This window comes from Zalophus californianus, chromosome 6 (assembly GCF_009762305.2).
Source record: "Zalophus californianus isolate mZalCal1 chromosome 6, mZalCal1.pri.v2, whole genome shotgun sequence".
NCBI lineage: Eukaryota > Metazoa > Chordata > Mammalia > Carnivora > Otariidae > Zalophus > Zalophus californianus.
The window spans coordinates 91853792-91874156 of record NC_045600.1 but is presented as its reverse complement, the minus strand read 5'-3'; the positions used below and the strand labels follow the sequence as shown (position 1 = coordinate 91874156).

The 20365-nt window shown below is 35.9% G+C and overlaps 1 protein-coding gene across 3 annotated transcripts in view; it reads left to right on the top strand.

Moving 5' to 3' along the window:
* The window catches only part of TRPM7 (transient receptor potential cation channel subfamily M member 7), a 117724-nt gene that overhangs the window by 40232 nt on the left and 57127 nt on the right, over positions 1 to 20365 (top strand). For all 3 annotated transcript variants that reach the window (XR_003515514.1, XM_027568727.1, XM_027568726.1), the window contains exons 5-11: positions 2165 to 2378; positions 4576 to 4700; positions 5773 to 5944; positions 7491 to 7665; positions 9070 to 9193; positions 10953 to 11025; positions 12834 to 12934. Coding sequence is in view for 2 of the 3 variants with exons in the window: in XM_027568727.1 (XP_027424528.1) it covers positions 2165 to 2378; positions 4576 to 4700; positions 5773 to 5944; positions 7491 to 7665; positions 9070 to 9193; positions 10953 to 11025; positions 12834 to 12934 (984 nt within the window). In the remaining variant the exon portion in view is untranslated. The remainder of the gene's footprint in view (positions 1 to 2164; positions 2379 to 4575; positions 4701 to 5772; positions 5945 to 7490; positions 7666 to 9069; positions 9194 to 10952; positions 11026 to 12833; positions 12935 to 20365) is intronic.

Sequence of the window (20365 nt, the reverse complement as noted above, 5' to 3'; positions counted from 1 at the left end):
ATTAATTTATTTTTAAAGGTTTTATTTATTTATTTGACAGAGAGAGACACAGCGAGAAAGGGAACACAAGCAGGGGGAGTGGGAGAGGGAGAAGCAGGCCTCCTGCTGAGCAGGGAGCCTGATGAGGGGCTCGATCCCAGGACCCTGGGACCATGACCTGAGCCGAAGGCAGACACTTAACAACTGAGCCACCCAGGCGCCCCCCCTTTTTAAAAAAATTTAATTTATTTGAGAGAGAGAGAGCACTAGCTGGGGGGCAGGGGTGGGGGGACGGGGGCAGAGGGAGAAGCAGATTCCTTGCTCAATGAGCAGGGAGCCTGATGTGGGGCTGGATCCCAGGACCCTGAGATCACAACCTGAGCCAAAGGCAGATGTTTAACCCACTGAGCCACCCAGGTGCCCCTCATTACAAACGTTCTTTTTTTTTTAAGATTTTATTTATTTGAGAGAGAATGAGAGACACAGAGAGCACGAGGGGGGGAGGGTCAGAGGAAGAAGCAGACTCCCTGCTGAGCAGGGATCCCGATGCAGGACTTGATCCTGGGACTCCAGGATCATGACCTGAGCCAAAGGCAGTTGCTTAACCAACTGAGCCACCCAGGCACCCCCATTACAAACATCTTAAGGGACTCTGGGGTCTTCTCAGTTTTGTAGAATTCTGATACTTTAGGTTCTGATATTTTAGAGTATTTTTCATTGGTATTTGATCTCTGGTTGTAAAGCAATGGACAGTATGTTTTTTTGCAAAGAACCTTTGTTAGAGATGATTAAAAATGTTTTTCTTCGGGGCACTTGGGTTGCTCAGTTGGTTAAGCGTCTGCCTTCGGCTCAGGTCATGATCCCAGGGTCCTGGGATCGAGCCCTCCATTGGGCTCCCTGCTCTGCGGGGGGCCTGCTTCTCTCTCTCCCACTCCCCCTGCTTGTGTTCCCTCTCTCGCTGTCTCTCTCTCTGTCAAAGAAATAAATAAAATCTTTAACAAAATGTTTTTCTTCTAACATAGGAATATTTCAGATTTCTTATGAGCTAAATCATCTAGGTACATCAAACCAAGAAAATGAATTAGAGCGGTCAATAGCAAGTAAGTTTTGTGAAGTCACTTAAGACAAAGATAAATTGTTTAATCTTGTAAACCAGAGGAAGTTATTTCACAGATGCGACAGCTTATTTTCTATAGAATTTTTAAAAAATTAAACTTGTAGGGGCGCCTGGGTGTCTCAGTTGGTTAAGCGACTGCCTTTGGCTCAGGTCATGATCCTGGAGTCTCGGGATCGAGTCCCACATTAGGCTCCCTGCTCGGCGGGGAGTCTGCTTCTCCCTCTGACCCTCCCCACTCTCATGCTCTCTCTCTCTCTTATTCTCTCTAATAAATAAAATCTTTAAAAAAAAAATTAAACTTGTAAATCCATCTGATCACCTTGAAATATTGAGTAAAAAATATCTTTGTTATTTTACTGCATAATCACAATTCTGTTATAAATAGACCAGATCATTGACAAAACTTTCAAACACATAATACAGTATTTGCCTCTCCTAATAGCAAGAGTTGTAGAAGCTTCCATTTTTTTTTCAATTTCTTTCTTTTTTTTTTTTTTAAAGATTTACTTAGAGAGAGAACAAGTGAGAGAGAGAGAGAACAGAAATGGGGAGGGGCAGAGGGAGAGGTAGAAGCATACTCCCCACTGAGCAGGAAGCCCAGCTTGGGAGTCTTGATTCCGGTGCTCCAGGATCATGACCTGAGCCTAAGGCAGACCTTAACTGACTGAGCCACCCAGGCACCCCATTCTTCTTCTTTCTTTTTCCTGTTTCTCATCACCATAGCTAGCCTTTAGCAGTTCCCACTACTGCATATTCATAGTCAGTAAGTAACTGTGGGTAAATTTATAAAGGATGAATGGTAATTGAGTTTATATAAATAGGAGGAGGAACATATTTATGTTTTAAAGGTTAAAAATTAGAGTACCACTGCTTTTATGGCTCTTACAGAATGATTTTCCAACTTTAAAATCATTTACTATTGCCTATTCCTAGGGGTGTTAAGTATATTAAGAGTAACCTATCAATCTATAATAATCTGATCTAAACATTTTTCTGATGTCGTATAATGTTGCATTATGAAACCTATGAACATATTCAGTTATTTTGTCCTTTAAAAATCTTTTTTAGTATGTGAGACTATCATATGACACCAAACCTGAAGTCATTCTGCAACTTCTGCTTAAAGAATGGCAAATGGAATTACCCAAACTTGTTATCTCTGTGCATGGGGGCATGCAGAAATTTGAGCTTCACCCACGAATCAAGCAGCTGCTTGGAAAGGGTCTTATTAAAGCTGCGGTTACAACCGGAGCCTGGATTTTAACTGGAGGAGTAAACACAGGTAATGTGACAATTATATCAATTTTATTTAGTGTGTTTGTAAATGTTTCACAATATCAATTAAATATTTGAAATAATAACACCAAGTATCAGTATATTCAGTTTTTCTGTTAAATAATCTATATACTTCCTAAGTATAAATGGTAACTGTAAAGTATTTAGTTTTCATTTACTCTTAAATAATAATACACTTTGGAGCAGGTATTGACAAACTGTGGTCCCATGCACCAAATCCAACCCATTCTTTGTTTTTGTAAATAAAGGTTTATTGGAACAGAGCCACAATCCTTTGATTTTGTATTATATATAGTTACATTTGTGTTGCAACAGTAGAGGTGAATAGTTGTGAGACTGTTTACCTTGCAAACCCTAAAATATTTACTGTTTGACCCTTCACAAAAAAAGGTTGTTGATCCTACAGAGCCAAGTTTTATTTATTTATTCCAGGAATAAAATTGACTTATGGTAAATTGATATAAGAATGGCAATCCATTGCCTAGGCAGTGGTAAGAAGTAGCTTTCAAAATTAGTTTTTAATATACTATAATTTTTCATTGCAAATCTTCTCTATGAAATATACAGGTTAGATATAAGAAAAGCAAATTAATTTTAATATCCAAAGTAAAATATAATTATTACTTAAATTAGCTTGCAGATATCTAATTCATTATGAACAACTAGTTTTTGAACCTAATTGTGTGTCAGGCATTCTTCTGGCTGCTGAAGATATAGCATTCCACAAAACAAAATGTTTACCTTCGTGGAACTTATATTCTAGTGGAGAAGATGCAGATAACAAACAGATAACTAAATATGTTATCATATGTTAGATGATAAGTGCTGTGGAGACACATGAAATACAGAGAAGAGATGGTAGAGAGGGCTTCATTAATAAGGTGACATTTGAGTAGAGATTGAAGGAAATGAGGGGGCGTGGTAAGGATAATGTGAGGCAGAGCACATAAAAAAGAAAAAACTGCTGGTGTGTTGGAAGAATGGTAAGAAGGGTCCAATGTAGCTAAGTAGAATGAACAAGGAATGCTAGGTGATGAGGTCAGGAAGTTACGGGACTGGGGTAGGGTGGTGAGTAGGGGCAATAGGCACATCATTATATAAAGCCGTATAGGCTATTATAAGCACTTTTGCGTTTGCTCTGAATAAGAAGGGAAGATTTTAAGCAGAGAGTTGACAAGAGCAAAGATCACTTGGATGATGTTTTGAAAATAGACTGTGAACAGGCAAGGCAGCAATTGGAAGACCAGTGAAGATGCTATTTCCATAATCCGGGTGAGGAATGAGATCTCATGCATTATAAAAAGCAAATTGAGTGTTGTATTGGTTTTCTAGGGCTGCCATAACAAAAGACCACAGACTGGGTGGCCTAAACAAAATTAATTTATTTTCTCACAGTTTTGGAGGTCCAAGATCAAGATGTTAGCAGGTTGGTTCCTTCTGAGGCCTCTCTCTGTGGCTTGTAGATGACCACCTTCTCACTGTGGCCTCTTCACCACACATGTACATTCCTGGTGGCTCTTTTTGTGTCCAAAATTTCGCCTTCTTAGGAGGACACCAGGCAGATTGATTAGGTCCCACCCTAGTAGCCTCATTTTTAAATGTAAACCTCTTTAAAGGACCTGTCTCCAAAGATGGTCACACTTTGAGGTACTGGAATTAGGACTTCAACATACGAATTTTGGGAAGGATACAATTCAACCCCTAAGTGATAGTGAGGAGTCATATGCTCTTTTGAATTGTCTTTTCTACTTTTCTCCTAATTTTTGATTCAGTTGGACAACTTTTCTAGTTGCTTGTTGTGTGTGTGTGTTTTGCTTATGGTCCTGAGCCATACTCTTCATTTTTTTTTAGATGATGTGTAGAGCAATAACAAAAAACTACAGTTACTTACATGAGGAATCTAAGAGAGGACTAGGCCTAACAACATGGTAAAAGTTACTTTTACGTGTGTTTCAGGCAGTTGTAGTGATTTGACATTGTGGGGTTTTTTTGTTTTGTTTTGTTTTGTTTTGTTTTTGGTCCTTGTGTTTTCTTTTGTAAGTTTGTCTTTTGGACCTTGTTGCTTTTTATCTTCTTTGTGTAAAGAAAAATATCAACAATTATAATGTTATAGATTGAGTACAGGATTATTCTGAAAACAATAACTACTTTCACATAAAGTAAATTAAATTTTATATGAACAGGTGTGGCAAAACATGTTGGTGATGCCCTCAAAGAACATGCTTCCAGATCATCTCGAAAGATTTGCACTATTGGAATAGCACCCTGGGGAGTGATTGAAAACAGAAATGATCTTGTTGGGAGAGATGTAAGAATGATTTTAAAAATTTCTTATATTTGAACTTGTATAAACAAAATTAGAGCAAGAATAGTGCAAGTCACCTTAAACTATTCATGATCATACCATACTTTTCAAATTATGTTTAAAAAGTATTTTCCTGAGGGGCGCCTGGGTGGCTCAGTTGTTGAGTGTCTGCCTTCTGCTCAGGTCATGACCCCAGGGTCCTGGAATCGAGCCCAGCATCGGGCTCCCTGCTCAGCAGGAAGCCCTTTCCCACTCCCCCTGCTTGTGTTCCCTCTCTCGCTGTGTCTCTCTCTGTCAAATAAATAAAATCTTAAAAAAAAAAAAAAGTGTTTTCTTTCTTTTCCTTTTTTCCTGAGGTTTTCTTATGATCCTTCCAAGAATACATTCATAGATATAAGTAATTGTCATCATAGTATTAGTATGTTTTGGTTTTGGCCTTTCTTTATAACGGTTTTACACCTTTTCCAAATCATGCCAGTCTTTGTAATAAATTTTTAATGACTATATGATATTAAGAATTAATTTTACTGTCACTAAGAGTAGTAATCAAATGTTAGTGTTTTATTTGAGTAGGTTAAGGACATGTGGATTGGTTATTAATATTTATCAAGAGAGTACTAAAAAAGAATTACTGAATTATAATGATCACTTTCAAGTGCGATTAAATTTCTAATATCAATTTTAAAGATTGTATGAGGGCTAGAAAAATAAAAAACTATAATTGATATTAGATTGTTCTTATTCAGTGTCCTTTGTGTATTGCACTTTATTCACTAATAAACTAACAGTTTCTTCATACTATATACTCATTTATTTTGTTTCTTTTGCATGTGATAATAGAAATATATATTCTGCAGTAAGAGTTGAAATATAATTGTATGGTCTGACCCATTATTGATTAACCATCAGCTGGCTTAAAAGCTTGTGCTTTTTGACATATTTTTTGACATTTTCTATTTGTTACTATATTGTAAATAGAATTTTATCACCTTCTTGCCTTTACAGATTATTTTAAAGTTTATTTTTTCTTTATATTAAATCCTACCCACTAACTCTTATGTTTGCTATTGTTTAGGTGGTTGCGCCTTATCAAACCTTGTTGAACCCGCTGAGCAAATTGAATGTTCTGAATAATCTACATTCCCATTTCATATTGGTGGATGATGGCACTGTTGGAAAGTATGGGGCAGAAGTCAGATTGAGAAGAGAACTTGAAAAAACTATTAATCAGCAAAGAATTCATGCTAGTAAGAGAATTTATAAATTTGTTATTGTTCAAATTATTCTAGGTATATTAATGGCCAGCAACATTCTAAAAAGGTTCTTTAAAGTGCTCATTTCCTTTTGTGGCAAGACAACATATGAAACAACAAAAATGACTGACCTTAGACAAAATAGACTTAGGGAAAGAAGTCTGAGGCCAAATAGGGTATTCAGATATTGATGCCAAAGCCACAGAGGTTCATTGGAAGCTCTTGCTATTATAATCCTATTGCAGCCCAAGGAATTCAGAAATATTCTTAATGTGTGATATATTCTAATACATGACTTGAAATTCAGGATTGAAGAGGAAAAAGGAATACTTTATTGCAAAGTAAGAATCATCTTGTTTAAAGTTTATAACGTGAATAGGTATCACTCTTTGGTAGTTAAGTCTTAAAAGTTGGTATTCTTGACACTTGTCTTCCTTTCCAACCACGGTCATACTTTCTGGTTTAACATCTAGATTTTACTTTCAAAAAGAAGAAATTTTATAATCCTAGGACACCAAGGAAGGTGGGCTCTGTGACAAAGTGAAATAGAAATACAAAATTATAGAACGGTGAATTCAGATATGATCGAGTCATATCCTCTCCTGAAATTTAGGAACATTTTAGAATCCTACAGTTACTTGTATTTCTCTCACTGCATTGTAGGTTACTGTAAAAACAAAAATTGGTATTCTTCACTAAATCTTTTCTGTTACTCTTGTAGAGGTTCTGGATTTTATTGATCAGTTCCATTTATATAATCCTGACTCTGTCATTAACTTCTATATTAATGTCTCAGTGCATTTGAAATCAGAAATACACATTTTAAAAGTGAATAAAAACAAATATACATTAGAAGTTCAACTCATACAGTATTGAAAAGCAAACTGAGGGCACTTCGGTGGCTCAGTCATTAAGCGTCTGCCTTCGGCTCAGGTCACGATCCCAGGGTCCTGGGATCGAGCCCCATGTTGGGCTCCCTACTCGGTGGGAGGCCTGCTTCTCCCTCTCCCACTTCCCCTGCTTGTGTTCCCTCTCTCATAGTCTCTCTCTCTCTCTGTCAAATAAATCTTTTAAAAAAAAAAAAGGAAAGCAAACTAGGGGTGCCTGGCTGGCTTATTTGCTGGACCATGTGACTCTTGATCTTGGGGTTTTAAGTTAGAGCGCCACCTTGAGTGAAGGGATTACTTAAAAAAAATCTTTGAAAAACAAATTGGTGTTATAAATTTCTTGTCAAGAGTTCAATTAGTGAAATATACAAAATAATTTTCACTTTTCAGTGAAACTAAATTCTAGTGCATGCCTAATCATTTATTTTCTAACTTTGTCATTTAGAACTACTTTAATGAAAAAGTAATTCATTCAGTATTTAATTCACTTAGGCTAGATTGGTATCATGTTGAATGCTTGAAATGAAGTCAACACAGTCTTACAAGAAATTATATTTTGGCTTTTTGTTTTTATTTTGTGTTTTGATTAAGTAAAAAATAAGATTAAATTACTGTATTTTGCCTAATGTCTTATAATCTTTTACTTTTTTAAGGAATTGGACAAGGTGTCCCTGTGGTGGCACTTATATTTGAGGGTGGGCCAAATGTTATCCTCACAGTTTTAGAGTATCTTCAGGAAAGTCCTCCTGTTCCAGTCGTTGTTTGTGAAGGAACAGGCAGAGCTGCAGATCTACTGGCATATATTCATAAGCAAACAGAAGAGGGAGGGTAAGTGTGTGATTACAAAAAGATTTCACTATGTAAAGAGGCTTGTGGCTTTTAGAGTATTAGATTCATTTCAGTATTTTATGAACACGAAAATTTAAAGTTTAATACAATACCTTGTATGGTTTGAGGAAATAGCTTGTCTAATACATTATTGGAATGAATTAAAGTGTAACAGTCTACATAGAGGACAATTTTGCAAGATCTGTCAAACATACAGAGGCACATATCTTTGGACCCATTAGATCCATTTCTAGGAATTGTTTATACAGATGTACTTTTTTATACATGTGAAATACATAAAAACATAAAAAGTTACTCATTACAGTGTTTATAAAAGTAAAAGATTGGTACAAAATAGAATGTATATCAAGGGGGCTAGATAAATTATGGTATATCTACATAACAGAGTAGTTTGTAGCTAAGAAAGGTTGGTATCTGTGTACTAGATTTGGGAAAATTACCAAAGTACATACATGGAAAAAGGAAAGCAGTTGTGATGGAACTGGGCAGATGGAAGATAGTGGGAAAGAGACTTTCACGATGAATTTTCATATTTATGTTTAATAATTTTTATAATTTCATATTTTTGAGCCATATAAATATATTACCTGTTGAGGAAGAGAGAAAAATGTGAATGTGCTCATGTGTAAGACATCTTGGTGAAGTATTGCTTAATACACCATAGTATCTTAAAATTACGTTTATAGAGGCGCCTGGATGGCTCAGATGGTTAAGCATCTGCCTTCGGCTCAGGTCATGATCCCAGGGTCCTGGGATTGAGCCCCGCATCGGGCTCCTGGCTCAGCGGGGAGCTTGCTTCTCCCTCTCCCTCTGCCTCTCCCCTTGCTCATACTTTCTCTCTCTTTGTATTTCTGTGTCTCAAATGAATAAATAAAATCTTCAAAAAAAATGCTTTAAAAAATAAATAAAATTATGTTTATAGAGTATCTTATAAAATGTGAGTAGTGCTGTTGCAGCACATGCCTTGTAAAACAATTTAAAATAATTCAAAGAACTCTGAGAAACAAACTGAGGGTTCTAGAGGGGAGGGGGCTGGGGGGATGAGTTAACCTGGTGATAGGTATTAAAGAGGGCATGTACTGAATGGAGCGGTGAGTGTTATACGCAAACAGTGAATCATGGAACACTACATCAAAAACTAATGATGTAATGTATGGTGATTAACATAACAGAATAAAATTTAAAAAAATAATTCAAAGAGAAAAATAACTCCATTTATTTTCTCCCCATATGACTCATAAGGGACAATATTTCACTCAGGGTCAACTATTTAATATTAATACATTATCTCTAAAGGTCTTACATGGATTCACCTATACTTGATATTAGATTCTACAAATAATAGAAATTGAAATCAGTGAATTTATTATGTTTCCTCTTCAGCAATCTTCCTGATGCAGCAGAGCCAGATATTATTTCAACCATCAAAAAAACATTTAACTTTGGCCAGAGTGAAGCAGTTCATTTATTTCAAACACTGATGGAGTGCATGAAAAGAAAGGAGCTTGTAAGTATATTTCAGCAGAATAAGCCTTTTTATTTCATTCAAAACACATTATAAAATTGGTGAAATATTTTTTTTTTTAAGATTTATTTTAAAAGGAAAGAGAGTGCATGTGGGGTGGGACAAAGGGGGAGGGCGGGGGAGAAGGAAAGATTCTGAAGCAAAATCTGCACTGAGCACCGAGCCCCATATGGGGCTCCATCCTGGGGCTTGATCCTGCAACTGCGAGATCATGACCTGAGCCAAAACCAAGAGTTGGACACTTACCCAACGGAATGAGCCACTCAGGCACCCTGAAATACTTTTGCTTTTAATTTGGATTTAAAATTCTAAAGTTTTTTAACCATGTAAAGATGTCATTTATTGGGCACCTGGGTGGCTCAGTTGTTAAGCATCTGCCTTCGGCTCAGGTCATGATCCCAGGGTCTTGGGATCGAGCCCTGCATTGGGCTCCCTCCTCTGCAGGAGGCCTGCTTCTCACTCTCCCACTCCCCCTGCTTGTGTTCCCTCTCTTTTTGTGTCTCTCTGTCAAATAAATAAATAAAATCTTAAAAAAAAAAAAGTCTTTTATTGTTTTCTTCAAACAGAGTGATTATCAGAGGATTATAGTTTTTATATGGTATTGACCAATATTTGCACTCTGTTTTAGGAAAATTTTATTAACTAGCCTCAACAGATTATATCTAGAATCAAGGAAGAACTGTAAAGAGTAGTTAAAGGCTTCTCTAAAATATATTTGGAGGGGCGCCTGGCTAGCTCAGTCAGTAGAGCAAAGCAACTCTTGATCTCAGGGTTCTAAGTTCGAGCCCCACATTGGGTGTAGAGATTACTGGAAAAAAGAAAATCTCAAAAAAAAATAGAATATATTTGGGAAAAGAATTTATTTTACTCTGAATGCTCAGATTAAATTAAAGATCAGTGTTGTTTAATTTCAGTTATCTAAACATGGGCTTTAAGTTTTCAGAGATAAAATTTTTTAACAACTATGACAAGTAGATGAGAACATGATTTGATCTGCTGTTTTTCATGCATTTCCTTTTTGTACACAATAATGTTGCAAAATGTATATGGGGTTATGATAGTCTTACTTTATGAAAAAATGTTATTAAAAACCTCTCAAGTGGCATTTCACTTCAAATAATTTAAAGAAATTTCCAGGAAAAGGATTGAAGAAAACATTTTTCATTCAAGAACACTATTATATAGGGATACCTGGGTGGCTCAGTTGGTTAAGCGCCTTCCTTCAGCTCAGGTCATGATCCCAGGATCCTGGGATCGCGTCCCACATCAGGCTCCCTGCTCAGCGGGGAGCCTTCTTCTCCCTTTGCCTGCCGCTCCCCCTGCTTGTGTGTGCTATCTCTCTTTCTCTCTGACAAATAAATAAAATCTTAAAAAAAAAAAACACATATATACATTACTTGAATTAAATGTTCACTCTGTAGAAAGAACATCAGGATTTACTTAGACATATAATCTATAGTCTTAGGCCATAAGTTGCTTACTCTAGTAAAGGACCTGAGATAGGTCAAAAAATGAATATAATATGAAACTAAATATTTTTAGTATACTTGCTATTTTTATTTGGTAAATGATAGAAGTTTTTTAATTTTGTGGGAATTTTTGGTTGAAATGAAGTAATTTCTGATCAAAACCCCCCAAAAACATTATCTCCCATGTAATCTGAAATTACTTTGTTTTATATACCTTATGCCTTAGCTTTGAAAATATAAAGGCATAATATTATGAATTGATCTTTAAATAGATCACGGTTTTCCACATTGGATCAGATGAACATCAAGATATAGATGTAGCAATACTTACTGCACTTCTTAAAGGTAAGATTTAAAAGTTTTTTATTTGATAATTTATTTATAGCTTATTTATGTAAGATAGGACTTTTTAATCTAGCTAAATGTTTGGGAACTGAATTTTTCAATAATTGTTCTTTGTGGAAGACACAGTGTTACCTTTCTGTGACAGTAAATGGGCTTTTGTTTTTGTCTTGTAGAAATTTAAAAAAATTTTAATTTCTAGCAGGGTTTTTGCCAACAGACCCATTTAATTACAGTATTAAGAATGCACATTTTTAATTGGCTGAAAGCAAGTGTTTAAAGGTAACGAGGTCTTGGTTGATAGAAATTAAAACATTCTTAACCATGCTGTTTTCATTCTGAAAGGAAGCTTGGAAAGAAAACTAGTGGTATCTTTGAGGACTAAAGGGTTAACACACATCACATTGAACTGTTTTGTCCTCTCATCTTGCCAAAGACATCCAACCGATAAACAGAATTACAGTGAAAAATCTTGCCAAAAATTAGAAGCTGAAATTGAGTCCCATCTGGGTGGGTACTTGAAAGTCCAGGTATGCTGTGAAGTGACAGGAGCAGAGCAAGAGGACACCATGTTGTTGTCATTCACAAGAATTTCCCAAATATGAGACCATAATAAATTGCCAATAGAATAAACATTTAAAAAATACTATAATAAAATATATTTACATCTTGGGAAAAAGACATCATAAATAATAGAAAATCCAGAAACTTTTATAAAGGGAAAGATCAATAAATGGGATTGCATACATATAAAAAATAAAAAGAGAACACCTAACCTAACACTTGCCATAGACTTTCTTTGTGCTAACCACTGTGTTTTAGTGTTTTATACTGTTTATCATTTAATCTCACAACCCTAGGAGGCAGATTTCCTATTATTTCCTCATAGGTGAAGAAATTAAGGAATAGGAATCTGGAGGGACTACAAAGAGTTGTTACAAATTAATAGTAAGATGATGACTACCTCATGGAAAAATGAGTCAATTTATGTAAAAGATGTTAGCAGAATAATACAAATACTTGGCAAAAATGTGGAAAGATGGTTAATATTATAATTAAAACAAAGTAAATCTTAATACAGAAGCATTTTACTCCCCTATTGGATATTTTTGTACCATTGATGGATGGTATCACCTTTCTGGAACGTATTTTGGCAGTGTATCAAAAGTTTTAAAGTATATATTCTTTACCCAGCATTTTGGCTTCTATAGAATCATCCTATTTAAATAATCAAACGTGCATAAAAATATACTCAACAAAAAATTCAAAATAATATGAATGGCCACTAGAGTATTTTTTGAATCAACTTTAGTTCACCTTTAAAAGAATTAATATGTATGTAAGGTAATCTGTATGTACTGTTTTACAAAACTAAGGTATGATGTTAAGGTACATAAAGTAGGTTACTAAATACTTTGTATAGTATCATCCACTTTTGCATAGACAAAAGTATTTGTATGAATTTATATATGTGCAGAAAAGTGCATGTTCTTTGTGGAAGACAAAGGATGTTTTTCATAATCTTAACATGGTACTGTCTCTGTGATAGAAACAGATATCTTTGTTTTATTCTTATGTTCTGCATTCTGAATTGTTTGCAATGAGTGAGGCTGTGTGTTTTCTGTAGTTGGAAAATAAAAGCCCTCAACCCTGGGGGGTAACCTTACCTTTCTGAGGCAGGCTGCCTCTGAACAGCGACTGAAATGAGCTATGTAAGTTAATTAAAAGGGAATGGGGAGAATTCATAAGTGCTCACATTTTAATAGAGATAAATTAATTGATCTTGTCAACTGTTCTCTCTGTTCAATTAGGCACGAATGCATCTGCATTTGACCAGCTTATCCTTACATTGGCATGGGATAGAGTTGACATTGCCAAAAATCATGTGTTTGTTTATGGACAGCAGTGGCTGGTATGTAAATAATCTAAATACACTATGTAATTAAATTAGACTGTGTAATAACAAAGTATTTGCTGGAACTGTGATCTAACTTGACATTTTTGTCTGCCTAAAATGCAAATTGGTCTAGCTAAACATTTCTACAGCATCCAGATCCATTTAGGATTTAATAAGTTCTGTTTTCCTTATGATAAAACCTTACTTTCTATAGGGTATAGATCACTAAAAATCCTAGAACGGAAAGAAGTCTTAGAAATAGTGCCTATACATCTCTCTTTTTTTTTTTTTAAGATTTTATTTATTTTGACAGAGAGAGAGCACAAGTAGGCAGAGCGGCACGCAGAGACAGAGGGAGAGGGAGAAGCAGGCTCTCCGCTGAGCAGGGAGCCCAATGTGGGGCTTGATCCCAGGACCCTGGGATCATGACCTGAGCCGAAGGCAGCCACTTAACCAACTGAGCCACCCAGGCACCCATACATCTGTGTTTATCAGGGATATCGGCCTGTAATTTTCTTGGGTCATTATCTGAATTTGCTATCAAGTTAATGCTAGCCTCATAAAATAAGTTTGGAAGAGTTTCCTCCTCCTTTATTTTTTGGAAGAGATTAAAAAGGATTGGTATTAATTCTTTGAATGTTTGGTAGTATTCACCAGTGAGCTGTCTGGTCCTGCTTTCCTGTTTGTTGGTAGGTTTTTGATTATTGATTCAATCTCCTTACTAGTGATTGGTCTGTTCACATTTTCCATTTCATCATGATTCAGTCTTGGTAGGTTGTATTTTCCCAGGAATTTAGCCATTTCTTCTAGGTTGTCCAGTTTTTTTTAAAGTATTTATTTGAGAGAGAGAGAGAGAAGGAGAGAGCACAAGCAGGAGGAGCGGAAGAGGGAGAGGGAAAAGCAGGCTCCCCTCAGAGTAGGGAGCCCATAGGTTGTCCTTTTTTTTTTAAAATTAATTAATTTATTTAAAGATTTTCTTTATTTGACAGAGAGAGACACAGCGAGAGAGGGAACATAAGCAGGGGGAGTGGGAAAGGGAGAAGCAGGCTTCCCGCTGAGCAGGGAGCCCTATGCAGGGCTCCATCCCAGGACCCCGGGATCATGACCTAAGCCAAAGGCAGATGCTTAACAACTGAACCACCCAGGTGCCCCCATTTTTTTTTTTTTTAAGATTTTATTTATTTAGGGCGCCTGGGTGGCTCAGTCGTTGAGCGTCTGCCTTCGGCTCAGGTCATGATCCCAGGGTCCTGGGATCGAGTCCCGCATCGGGCTCCCTGCTCCGCGGGAAGCCTGCTTCTCCCTCTCCCACTCCCCCTGCTTGTGTTCCTGCTCTCGCTGTCTCTCTCTCTGTCAAATAAATAAAATCTTTAAAAAAAAAAAAAAAAAAAGATTTTATTTATTTATTTGAGAGAGAAAGCACGAGCAGTGGGCAGGGGTTGAGGGAGAGGGAGAAGCAGACTGCCCACTGAGCAGGGAGCCTGACTTGGGGCTCAGACCCAGGACCCCATGATCATGACCTGAGCCGAAGTCAGACACTTAACTGGCTGAGCCACCCAAGGTACCTGGTTGTCCCAGTTTTGTAGTATATAATCGTTCATAGTAGTCTCTTATAATCATTTGTATTTCTGTGGTATTAGTTGTAACATCTCCTGTTTTATTTTTGATTTTGAGTCCTCTCTTTTTTTTTTGGTGAGTCTAACTAAAGATTTCTCAACCTTTCATTTATCTTTTCAAGGAACCAGCTCTTAATTTGATCTTCTTTATTATTATTTTAGTTTCTATTTCATTAATTTCTATTTTAATCTTTCTTATTTCCTTCTTACCAACTTTGGATTATTTTGTTTATTCTTTTTCTCATTCCTTGAGATGTAAAGTTAGGTGTTTGAGACTTTTAAAATTTCTTGAGATAGGCATTTATTGCTGTCAGCTTTCCTCTTAGAACTGCTTTTGATCCATTCTACAAATTCTGGTATTTTTATTTCCATTTTTAATTGTTTCAGGGTATTTTTTGTTTGTTTCTTCTTTGACTCACTGGTTGTTCAGTAGCATGTTATTTAATTTTCACATATTTGTGAATTTTCCAGTTCTTTTTCATAGAACTCATTTTTTGTTTCATACCATTGTGGTTGGAAAAGATGATTGATATGATTTCAGTCCTCCTAATTTTATTAAGACTTTTTTATGGCTTACCATATGATCTAGCCTTGAAAATATTCTGTATTCACTTGATAGAATGTGTGTTCTTTTGCTTTTTGATGGGGATATTCTGTAAATATTTGTTAAGTCCATTTAAGGCCAATGTTTTCTTACTGATTTTCTGTCTGGATGATCTATCTATCGATGTAAGGGGGGTGTATTAAAGTATCCTACCATTACTGTATTGCTGTCTCTTTCTCCCTTTGTATCTTTTATTATTTGCTTTATATATTTAGGTCCTCCTGGGTTGAATGCATAAATATTTACAAATGTTGTATCTTCTTGTTGGATTGACTCCTTTATTATCATGTAATGCCTTCTTTGTCTTATTACAGTGTTTGTTTTAAAGTCTGTTTTGTCTGAGAGAAGTATCGCTATTCCATCTGTCTTTTGGTTTCCATTGCAGGGAATATCTTATTCTGTCCCTTCACTTTTAGTCTGTGACTTTACATCTAAAGTGAGTCTCTTGCAGGCATCATATAGGTGATGAGTCTTGGTTTTTGTTTTTGTTTTTTAATCCATTTAAACACTGCATTTTGATTGGAACATTTAGTCCATTTACGTTTAAAGTAATTATTGATAGCTGTGTACTTATTGCCATTTTGTTCATTGTTTTCTGGCTTGATGGATTAATGGATAAGGAAATTGTGTATATATAGAATGGAGTATTATTCAGCCATAAGAAAGAGTGAAATCTTGCTATTTGCAACAACATAGATGGATCTTGAGATCATTATGCTAGGTGAAATATAAATACCATATGATCTCTTTTATATGTGGAATTAAAAAAGAAAAATCAAGCTCATAGATAACAGAACAGATTGGGGTGAGGAGGTGGGGAAAATGGGTGAAGGAGTCAAAAGAAGGGGTTAAAAGAAAAAAGAAAGGGAGGGAAGCGGGGGAGGAAGGAAGGAATGAAAAGGGAAAAAAGAAATAGTCCTTTATGTACAAGAGAAGAAAAGGAGGGAAGGAGGGCGGGAGGGGGGAAGGAAGGAAGAGAAAAAAAAGGAATAGTCCTCTATGTATAAGAGAATTTATTACAGTGTTAATCTTAGATGTTTAGACCAGTTCCTTCCACGGTCTTTCCCATCTCTCATCTTACTAAATGGCAACAACCTTTTCCCAGTTTGGAGAAAAGAAATCTTAGCGTCATTTTTTATTTTCTTTTTTTCATATATTCCAATCCAATTCCATTTATAAATGTTTTCAGATATACTTTCAAAATACCCAATTTTTTATCATCCTGGTCCAATCTGCTATCACCCTTCTATATTGTTTTAGTAGCATCCTCCTTGGTTTCCTTATTCTCATTCTCCCTCTTAGACAGAAGATGGATCACATCACATTTACGCAGAGCATAATCCAGAGCCCTTATGATGGCCTACAGGGCTTCACATCTTCTGCCCTATTAACTGCCTCTGTTACCTCATGTGTTAACACCATTCCCTTTGCACTCTTTTATGTAGCCATATTGGCGTCTTCTTAAAACATACTAAGAATGCTCCCCCCATCTTTGTACTTGCTGTTTTTTCTCTCTGGAACAGTTTCCTCCAGATGCCTACCTGGACTTGATTTGTTTTCTTTTTCTCGTTTCCTTTTTTAAAAAAACATTTATTTAAGTAATGTCTGTACCCAATGTGGGGCTCAAACTCAGGACCCCGAGATCAAGAGTTAGACACTTTTCTGTCTGAGCCAGCCAGGCACTCCTCTTTTTCTGATTTATAACCAAACTTGTCCTCCTCAGGCTTTTACTGTCCACCATATTTTATTAAGGTTTATTTACTTCAGAGAGAGAGAGCACAAGAGTGTGTGGGTGGGGGGAGGGGCAGAGAGAGAATCCCAGGCAGATTCCACCCTGAGTGCAGACCCTGACTTGGAGCTTGATCTCATAACCCTGAGATCAGGACCTGAGCCAAAACCAAGAGTTGCTCAACTGATTGCACCACCCAAGCTCCCCATCCACCCTACTTTAATAGCAGTCCCCTGTGACAGCATTTTCTGTGTTCTTTGCCATTTTTTTCTTTAGCATTTATCACCATATATCTTAGCCATTTGTTTCTCTTTCTACTCCTAGAAAGTAAATTTTACAGAAGCAAGAATATTTAAAAAAAAAAAGAATTTTTTTGTTAACCTGCTATATTCACAGACTGGCATAGTAAACACTTGACAAATTTTTGTTATATGTCTGAATCACTGGGAAACTTGGCAAAATAAATGTTCATCCCCACCTTGGATTATTTTATCCAGTCTTTACAGAGGATGATCTAGATCTTTTCTGTCTACAAAGTGTAAACAGCAAATTGCAGTAAAGTATGCATAGCATGAACTTCATTGTAGCAAATTCTGTTTATGGATGTACACACATTCAGGCATATCTACAGGCACTGTGTAGTCATAGAACCTTTCTGGAAACTGTTATTATGGGATATATTTATAGAGATGAAGGCCAGAGGAGACAAAGTTTCATTTTATACCACTTTGGTATTTGATTATTTTTTTATTTTTTTTTTAAAGATTTATTTATTTATTTGAGAGAGCGAGAATGAGAGAGAGAGTACATGAGAGGGGGGAGGGTCAGAAGGAGAAGCAGGCTCCCTGCTCAGCAAGGAGCCCGATGTGGGACTCGATCCCGGGACTCTGGGATCATGACCTGAGCCGAAGGCAGTCGCTTAACCAGCTGAGCCACCCAAGGTGCCCCTTGATTATTTTTTTAAACCATGGGAATGTATTTCCTATAAATAATAAAAAAGAATAGTCACTTCCATTCTTGTAGGAATAATAAAAAAGAATAGTCACTTCCATTCTTGTAGGACTACAGCAGAAAAAATTAATGTTAATCAGCTGTGGTAAAGCTGTAACTTAAGTAAACCAACCTTTTATTCCCTTGAATAACTTCATTGGGGTTTTTAATCTCCTGAGATGTAAAGGCTTGGACAAAGCCTTTATCTTCTGTGTATATGTGGTTTATGTCATGGATTTGTTCTGCACAATAATATCTGTTTGATTTTGTGCTTTCCTTCATGCTAGAGTTTGCAGCATAATTGTTTTACTGTTTTTCCTCTTCATTTGTTAGGAGTTCAGAGTGCATTGAATGTATGAAGAAATGTGGAACAAAACAGATACTTTTTCTTTAAACCTTTTTTTCTCAGATGTGAAAATTTTGTCAGGCTTTATTGTTGTTTTAAGGCTGTGGTTATAAACCTAATTCAGATAGAACGTTTCTTTCTGTTCAATTCAGATAGAACATGTCAGTTTTATTATGACCTTTTTATTATACGAAAATAGACTTTCATTTAGTGCATTTTTTTTAAAGATTTTATTTATTTATTTGAGAAAAAGAATGAGAGAGAGAGAGAGCATGAGAGGGGGTTGGGTCAGAGGGAGAAGCAGACTCCCTGCCAAGCAGGGAGCCCGATGCGGGACTCGATCCTGGGACTCCAGGATCATGACCTGAGCCGAAGGCAGTCGCTTAACCAACTGAGCCACCCAGGCACCCTCATTGAGTGCATTTCTATACAAATTTTAAAAAAACAATATAATGCCATATTGTAATAAAGACAAATGAAAGTGATTTATAATAAAAATAGATACTTCAATGCAGAGGTGCTTAAGAATGGCAACATATAGGTGGCATAAGTAATTAGATGCTTACACTTATTTTATGTAGAATCAGTGTAAATGCTGCAGTTGTGAGTGCACACTAATACTGAATGTTGTTGGTGACTTAAATTCCATGAGAGCAGAAAAACACCCATGAAGACGACCAAATAGGAATTAAGAGTACAAATAGTTAATGTTAGAATAAGTAATAACATCAGAATTATTTGTATGTGATAAGAGAAAGAATCTTAACTAAAATAGGAATAACATGCCATGATAAATGACCAGTTGTTAGTATGAGAAAATAAGTTTTACAGTGTTATTAATTAGTTTGACCTTATCTTTAAGTGCAGTGTCAAAATATTTCCCTTGTTATGACATAGAACTGAGTGGTAAAAAAATACTGCAGAAAAAAGATCTTTCATCTTGAAAACCCATCAGGTATAAGGTTTGCATTTAGTCTATATCCTGAAAAAGATCTTGGTGACCAAATCCTTTGCTGAGTGATGAAATTAGAGGATACACTGAAGAAAGGTTAATAGAAGTTACTGTAGAGAAGTTGTATAGTTGTCTAGTAAACTTCTGAAGACAGCATCAGAATAAGATTGGAAAACGAGAGGTAAAAAAAAAAATCATTTTGGTATTGATTTTTCACCACAAAATTTTATTCTATCATATGGTACCAAAATATTAAAAATATACAGAAGTTGGAGCGCTTGGGTGGCTCAGGTGGTTAAGCATCTGCCTTTGGCTCAGGTCATAATCCCGGAGTCCTGGGATCAAGCCCTGCGGTCGGACTCTCTGCTCCGTGGGGAGCCTGCTTCTTCCTCTCCCCTGCCTGCAGCTCACTCTCTCTCTCTCTCTCTCTCTGTCAAATAAATAAAATCTCAAAAAAATATATACAGAAGCAATAATATGAGATATTAAAGTATCTTAATATTATACATATAAAATATATTAATATTAAATATATTAATATTCTACTAATAAAAATACCCTTTACTTACAGTACTTAATGAAATCTCTATATTTGTGTCTCCACTAATTTAATAGCATTTGATTCAGAGTTTGTTGAAAAATATCTAAAGAGTCCCTAAAAACTAAAAAGGGTTAGCTTGTAAATGCTGACTGATATACATGTGTTACATTAAACTCAAACAGCACAGATTGTGTTGCTGTTTGGAGATGTTATTTTTCTCTAATGGTGAATAATTCTGCTAAAGTTCTAAAGAAAGCTAAGTACCATCTTACCTAATTTATATGGTAGTTGTATTTTTGGAAAGTTCATTTTGTAAAACAAACCATGACAATACTTTGTGTTTATATGTAAAGCAGAACTATTGCATTTTTATTCATGAACATGTAAGAGGATAACAAAATTGTGTGAGATATGGGACACTTCCTTTTTGAGTGAAATTGTCTGGCATGTTGTATGATCTCTGGTATTCTTTGAATGTTGGTAATGGCCCCCAGTTATTGAAATGATCCCTCAAAAAAACCTTTCCTAAACATTGAGAACTGTTGCTCTTAAGATATTTTTCCCCTAAATTGACTTAATGATGAATTCTTTTTTTTTTAATCCCTATATAACACTCTCCTGCAGAAATACTGCTTATGAAATGTTCTTTGGAGACTGCTACTCTATAGAGG